Genomic DNA, 8049 nt, shown 5'->3' with positions numbered 1-8049 from the left:
AAAACGCCATAATAACAAAGTTGTAACTTGTAAACAAATCGTAAACAATTTGCTATGATTTATAGTTTTTGCTAACAAACCTGTTTTGGTAACGAAGGGCATTAACTTTATTAAAAATGAACCTCAGTATCGTATCTCTCTGTCTAAAACACAGTAGAATCCAACTAGTGGTCTATTATCAATGCTGCGTTGTGATTGGTTGAGCTCCTACTAGGCTATATGTTACAGCCCACTAGTAGCGAAAAGCGCGGGCTTTTTGGCGGCAAAAAAGGATTAAATTCTAGCTTTAACTAGCTAATTTTTTTTATTCTCGATATTTTTGACCAACTAGTTGGATTTTACTAAAACAATTATTCCTCGAGCCGGAATGGCCTCCGAGTCAATAGCCCATTCGGCCTCATGGGCTATTGACTCAGAGCCCATTCCGGCTCGAGGAATAATTGTTGAATAAACCTACGTTGATATTCGGAATGTATCAAGAATTGTTTTTTTGCGCTTTTACCCTCACCAGTGATTTTCATCATTCAAAGTAGATGTTTAGCCATTCACTTTAAAATGAGCCCACGCAATTTGTTTGAGTAATGGGTTGTTGAGTGATTGTCGAACTAAAAGGTAACACTGGGAAAAATTGCAAATTAGGGGACTGCGTTCGATGGAGAGGATAGTGAGTGGTAGGGGGAAGGGGGTGCAAAACCTGATGGGCTTGTAATATTGAGAAATCAAAATCAAGCACTTCTATCAATACGAATATCAGCAGCTGTCTTTATCAGTGTTATTGTTTATCCTCCCACTTTACAATTCGTTACTATTTCATTTGTCCTCAACAATGCAAGAGCGTACTGTACTTTCTACATTTACTTGGCTAAACCTCTAAGTAAAGTACATGCAAGTAACAACTGGTCAAACACTGACTATGACCCTTAGGATTTTCCTTTGCACTGTAGGATGGTCAATAAAATTGGCTAAAAATTGGGATACAGAAAATTAAAGTTATCTGAAAAGTTGAAGCGTTGAGTATCACTTTAAACCCTTGTTGCCTGACACTAGGCTAACACGACTCACCTCATCCAACGCACCCGGAATTAGTGAGATGAAAAGATCAACGTTTCACGGTTCAACTTCTTGTATATTTTTCAAAAACGGCGACAAACAAAAGCAAATACAACGCTGTAAATAGCTTTTAAAAGCGAAGAGATGTAATTTGTAATAGAATTAAATATGGTCGATCTAAGCTGATCTTGCTTGAATTCATAAAAACAAATACAGTATGCGGAACATATTGTTATCTGATTATCTTAGAATGGAAATTTTCCTATATAAAAAAAACTTATAATTGAACTATAAACAAACCTGTAGTAAACAGAAAATCGCCAACGTTTCATCTGTGAACGAGTGTCAAAAAGTAGATACCAGCTCCGGGGTGAGAAAAACTGAACACATGAGATCGAGGCAAAATGTTCCTGGCACAGTCCACCGTCCAAGTTGGCGTCCAAACCGTGAAATCGCATGGCATACAGAACGGTTACTGTTTCATGTTCGGTACACAAATAGTAAGCGTTCTCCTTCGTCGAACGTAATAAAGTAAATTTACTCAAATTATCAACGGTTTAAAACACTGAAAGATGTGTGGCTCCCCGATGTTCTCTTATGATTTCATGATTTCATTATTCAGGGATAAAACCTTCAGAAGTTCACTAAAACTATTTTTTTTCTTTGTGTAGATTATTAGGTTGTTGAAAATAGCTCGAAGAGGACATTACAATGTACGCATTATATCAAGATTATAATTTATAATTCGGTCGTGTTATAAACATTTTATTAGGAATTAAACACCAAGTCCAAGCCTTTAACTCGGGCAAGGACGGATTGGGCTGCAACTTTTAGGGAGGGTGGCGAAAAAACATTGAAATTTGCTAGACTTTCAAGTAACTTTTGCTTGACGTCATTGTCCAGTTGCCAAGACAGGCAAATCAAGTAAGGAATGAGATTCTCTGATGCTGCCAACTGTTGGTTCTCTTTGATGGAAAGCATGTGAACCAACGAAAAGATCCCAAGATTCTGTGTCGATTTGGAACCCGGCCACAAGAAGCTCTCTCCTGAACTTGCTTCTACGAAAGGTGGTTTTGTTTCAACAACTTCCACTGATAACAAACCTTCAGTTTCATCTTTCCTTGTGTTCTCCTGTGTGTTGAAGTCTTCAGTCCATAGGACGCTTTGAGTAACAAGTTCATCTTGAATATTGTTAAATTCCCACGGCCCACCAACGCACTCTAACGATAGGTCGAAATCCATCTGACAAATTTCAGCTTGCGGTAGTTGGTTCTCACCCGGGTCATCAAGAAAGGCCTCCTGGCTTTGCTGAGTTTCCCTCTCTAATTCACGAACTTGGTAAACTTCATTGTCAGTGTCTACATCACTATCACAAGTTTCCTTTAAATTGCCTGCCGCAAAGGCAAGATGAACAAGGGGAACCATTGTCATCCACACAAATGACATTTCTTCTTCCCACTCTGAGATTTCCCTTGGAACATGCTTCTCCAAGAACAAGTCAATAAGTTGGTCTATAGTTATGCAAATGTCTTTATCGAGCTGAATCAAAGGAGATGAACGCATTCTCGCAAGGAAGAGGCAGCCATAGTACCTAAGAGAGAAAGGAAAAATGAGATTTTAGAATGCAATAACACTGGACCAAGGGGGCCATGTATTATTTAAAGAGGCTGTGTCTCAGGGATAGAGCGATTTTCGTATGACCTTGACAAAATGGTTCGGTAAGTGTTCGTTATTTGTTTTATCAGCCAATGGATGAAAAGATCAAAACATGGCCTCTTCGTTTTCCCGCCAAAGAAAACCCAAATATGGAGAAGGCATTGTTCGATTGGCCAATCGTGTTGCAGTATGATGTCAGAGCGAAGTATCGGTTTATTTCTAGAAAGTTCTCTGGCATGAAGTTTTTTCACCCGAGCGTTCGCTTAACCAACCAAAAGCCATGCGCGTTTGTATCCGTTCGATGAACCAATCAAATCGCTCTATTTCCGTTCGTTTGTTGTTTCTGTTTAGTTCGCGTGCTTTCATTTCAAGGTCATACGAAATCGCTCCATTGCTCTTTTAGGTCAATTCTGTGCTGAAAACATTACTAAGAGCCTTTTCACTTACACAAAATGCTCCTGTAGAGTTATGAAAAGGATATCAAACAAATTTAATACGGGAGCACTGCACTAGCCATGATAATTATTTTGGTAATTTCTGCAGGCATAGCATTAAAACCTAAAAAAGTTGGCCCAATTTTTCCAAGTTTCAATCTATATCCATCCTTCAGTGATCCTTGCCATCCATACCAACGGGTGACAGCAAACAGTTTAAATGCTTAAATATAGTCTTAAATAACAAAACTGGATGATTAGTTTTCAAAGCGCCGGACCAGTAACAAAAGCCTATTTTTCCGAGGCACCGCCGGAGAAGCAGTTGAAAAGATGTTAGTAGGTGAAGATCCAAGACATTCTAACATGGACTGAGCCTTTCACAATCTTCCAGCTGGTCTTGTGCTCGATACACCCACACCGCTGGTTGGACTTGACTACTACTTATAACTACTTAAACTACTCAAAGGCCCGGCGTGGATGCAATACGATCTTGCATTCAGGAAAGAAGCTACCGTCTCAGGCCTTTCTGATTCATCCAAGATGAATTTGGGCGGGTATATTTTTCACCTACGATTTCCAGCACCCTCTCAAACGACGATCGAGTAGTATCCCGGCAGTACGTTCCCTCAACATTGACCATGGCTTACCAGATCCCTTGGTCAACGGTCTTGTGTTACAGCGCTTCCTTTGGGGCATCAAATGGGTTCAGATGTCCAGTGTGTCCTAGTCATCTCTCAATCACGACTGAATGCTTGGGGGTTAGCCAGCGCTCTTTAGACCTGTCTCCTAGAGACCATGTGATGCTGTGGGCCGCCTGTAGTCTGTGGAGTTCACCATGAATTTTGTGTTCCATCCTTGTACCCAATATCAAGGTCAGTGATTTTCAGGCAGACTCACTGGTGAACCCCACATATTTTAAGTTCCACAGTAAGTGTTCGAAGACAGATCCCTTTCGTGTGGGCTGTGATGTCTACTTAGGACAAGGCATAATTGCTGCTTATTCTGCCGTGGCATGGGGTAATTTACTGTCCCCTCGTAGGTCTGTCTCTGGGCCATTATTGACATTTGGTAATGGTCGGCCCCTTACCTGGCAGCAGCTGTCATTCACAGCACTTGCAGTCCATCTTACACTAAGCAGGTTTCTCTGGCTCTTATTCAGGTCTTCACTCCCGGATTGGGGCAGCGTCTACTGTAGCAGCAGCAGCAAGCCACAAAGTGCCACATCACCTCAGCAAGACTTTGGGGTCAATGATCTAGTGTTACTTACCAGCTCTACATCCATACTCCAGTCAGTTTGATCGTTCACGTTTCCAACCGGTACCTACTGTACCTACGGTACATTTGGAGCTTACCTGGAGATAGATGCCTCAGGATGGCCCTCTTAGAACTGTGGCTTAGGTATCTCAAGCCTCTCCTCATTGCTCTGGGTTGCATTGGCCCCAACCCAGAGATCCCTTTGGCATGGCACTGGGGGCTTGTGGCTGGGTTTTGGTATCAGGTGGGCCAGTCAGTCGGGTGGTCGGCTCCCCCTTTGGCACCTCACCTCCACTTGCCACATAGGGGTTAATGTATAATAATAAAAACTAAGATTGCAGTCATTTGTTGGATGACTGAGTACGATAAAGGTTTTTCTTAGAGAACTTTCACCTTTAAGGCAGTAACATAAGCCAAGCTTTATTCAACTAAAGAAAGTAACTACTGAGTAGTTAGCTGAAAATTCCAACCTTAAAGCTGTATTGCCTCTCTCAGTGACCAGTAGATGTCTTGTGATACTAATCATTTGTGTCAGTGACCCACAAGATGCTAGTGGAGGTGCTGACTTGACATTAAATGTGCAATAGAACAGAGTGTTAGCTGCCACCTGGCTCGAGAAAAGGGTGTAATCTGGAATTTCAGACTGACAATCCTCTATCATGATCAGTAACTTCTTAATAAATGGTGTCATCTTGGAGACTTCCTCTTGAGTTGTGGAATCACTTTCAACTAATCTGCAAGAATTAAAAAGTAAAAATAAAAAACCACAGCCACAACAAACATTGTGATAATTGAAGAGATCTTAAAGATGTTATAATCAAGGGAAGAAAAAATGTTGAGTCCCCCGAACAATTCAAACCTATGACCTCCCAAACACCAGGCAGCCACCCAATTTATCCACCAAGCGACAGAGAGACTCACAGATCTCGAGCAAGGCCACAATACTAGTAGGTTCATGTTTGACAAGCATACTGTATACAGATACATTTGTAGGATCAGCAATGCTCTGAGCATACTTATTGAAATAATTTCAACACAATTATTGTTTTATTACAAGCATACTGTATACACATACATTTGTAGGATCAGCAATGCTCTGAGCATACTTATTGAAATAATTTCAACACAATTATTGTTTTATTACAAGCATACTGTATACAGATACATTTGTAGGATCACCAATGCTCTGAGCATACTTATTAAAATAATTTCAACACAATATTATTGTGTTGTAGGAATTTATCCTAATCAGCAATTTCTACAATGGTCAAAACTCGTGACTGGATGTATCAACCTACTACTAGGGGACTGTTGCTAACAGCAATCTGTTGGCCAAACCAGCTATTACATCTGTAAAGCACTTATGATGATATAAAGAAAATACAGCAAAGAAATAGCTGACTACACACTTAAAATTTACTACCATGTGAATTGAGGATTTCTAAGGCAGTAAGGACATTTCTAGCTTGTTCAATTGTATGGCTGTAACTTTGACTGGTTTTGTAGGTGACCTTCACTTCCCTCAAGAGCAAAAAGCATAATAAAGTTCCAAATAATTTGAAGTCAAACGAAATTGGTGCCTGGAATTAAACAGAGGCCCTAATTTCAATTATATCTTCAGTACTTGAATTGCAACATACCCTCCACAGCATCCAATAGCTGTTTCATTTACACCAATTTTCAGGCCATAAATGTCAATACCATATGCAACATCATCAGGTAGCTGTGGATGAAGCAATAGGGCATCTATCGTCAAAGGTAACACACCCTTTGACAGGACAAACTTGCGATCCTCAGGAGTCTCTGCAAAGTTCCATAAGAAGCTCAGACAGCAAAGCTGAAGAGCCAGTTGTGTTTGGTTGTGTCGAAATTTGTGCTGATTTATGATCCTACGTTCATCATCAATAACACTGTTGATTGAATTTATACTCAACGTTATAATCATGATTACTCATTCTACGAATTTAGAAACATTCACTATATCATGTTACCTGACTTTATTAACTCTATAATTTCACAATTTTTCAGAGTCCAAGTAAGCAATATTTAAGTCTAATATACAATTTAAGCTTCCAAATCCATCATGATACCTTTCTGTTGTGATCACATTTTTCATGCTTTTACAGGCAATTTATGAGGCACAAATTATGTCCAGGAACAGAAGACAACTTCACTGCCTGTAACTCCCATGATACATTTATGGAAAACTGTATTGCAATGTAGAACAGGGGAAGCTGTAGTCATTATGCTAGTTTAAAATTGGGTGGGATACTCTATGGGAAATATGCTCTGAACATGTAGGGCTTGATTTTTCTCAGTATACATGTTACAGCTTAAAATTAAATAGAGTTCAAGGTGAAATAATTTGTTAACCCACATAAAGGTTGATAATTCTCAATTTTCTTTGTCTCCAAGCATGTGATAAAAAATTATTCAAGAATTAGGGGTAGGAGACAAAGGAAATTGAAGATCAACTTAGATTTAAAAATTTTAACCAGAATTTAATTTTGAGCTGTAACATACACAATCTAAAGGCCTTTTTTCACCCTATCCAACCCCAAACAGACAATTTAATACTCATTATTATAAAGAGCAATTAAAGAGTACAGCTTCCTTCATCTTCAGGAACCCAGTCAGTGGAGAATGGTCAGAACAAAGAGTGGTACTGTTACATTTTCTTTAGTTGTATTCACGAGGCTGAGGAAAAATAATGTGCATAACTTAGATTTAGATTTAGCTTTAGCTTTAAACTACAACACTTCAACTACATTCATTTCTGAGGCCAAAAGACACATCTCTCTTGAAAAAAATTCCCAGTTGTGGGGAGCAATGAGAAGAGACTGCATTAACAGGTTTAAATTAAGAGCTTAATTAGTGGGTAAAAGACTTAGAAGAACTCACTCATCATCATCCTCAGTGTGATCAACCACATGCAACTGTCTTGAAAATTTTAACACCTCCAAAAATGCATCAAAGCCTCCTTCTTGCACAAAATAGTGTCTCTGTGCAACAGATCGCAAGCTTTTCCATGGGTAGAAAAATTGGGCAAGACCCTCAACTCCATTGACAAGTCTGTCATACAATCTCCATAGGGTATAAGAGGGGTGCTGTTCTATCCTGGGCAATTCTCTTTGGAGGTTTTGTACGATTTCTTGAGCAGCACTCTTCAGATCAGTAAGGAATTCACATATACCTATTATGTCCGCCATAGCAAGAAATTCAAGATGGAAACATTCTCCCTCCCGGAAATACAACCTGCTAAGAAGCATGTCATCGTCTGTTAAGAGTTGGCCATAATAAAAAAGTTTCTGGTCGCAAACAGGTGCTTGAATAGCATCTTGAATGGCGTGTTTTACATCTCTAATGCTTGTGGTGTTAAGATCGCCCACAGTAATCTTGGTTTTCCCAGATTCTCTGTTATGCTTGCAACTGTAAAATACTGAGATTTGCATTTTGCCAACTTGCTTTCGAACACAGAATTGGACTTATAAGGTCCCATAAATTTGTTGATGACGTCAAACAGTCAACTTTTGTAATCTCCGGAACTGATAAAGAATTGTAAGCCTTTTTTCCACAGAGAAAACCGAAATATAAAGAAAAGTTCCTCTTTTCAAGTGGTGATTAAGGGATCCGCCATGTTGACATGTAACTCGTT

The 8049-nt window shown here is 39.5% G+C and overlaps 1 protein-coding gene across 1 annotated transcript; it reads right to left on the bottom strand.

Moving 5' to 3' along the window:
* Positions 1-1799: 1799 nt before the first annotated feature.
* LOC140940851 (uncharacterized) lies at positions 1800-8049 on the bottom strand. Its single transcript, XM_073389817.1, has 4 exons — positions 7296-8049; positions 6035-6304; positions 4865-5128; positions 1800-2641 (listed from the first exon to the last, which is right to left on the bottom strand). The coding sequence occupies exons 1-4, from the start codon at positions 7844-7846 to the stop codon at positions 1819-1821; spliced, it is 1908 nt and encodes a 635-aa protein (XP_073245918.1). The 5' UTR covers positions 7847-8049; the 3' UTR covers positions 1800-1818.

This window comes from Porites lutea, chromosome 6, assembly GCF_958299795.1.
Source record: "Porites lutea chromosome 6, jaPorLute2.1, whole genome shotgun sequence".
NCBI classification, from domain to species: domain Eukaryota; kingdom Metazoa; phylum Cnidaria; class Anthozoa; order Scleractinia; family Poritidae; genus Porites; species Porites lutea.
The sequence above is the reverse complement of the archived record's forward strand: the minus strand, read 5'-3'. Positions and strand labels throughout refer to the sequence as shown.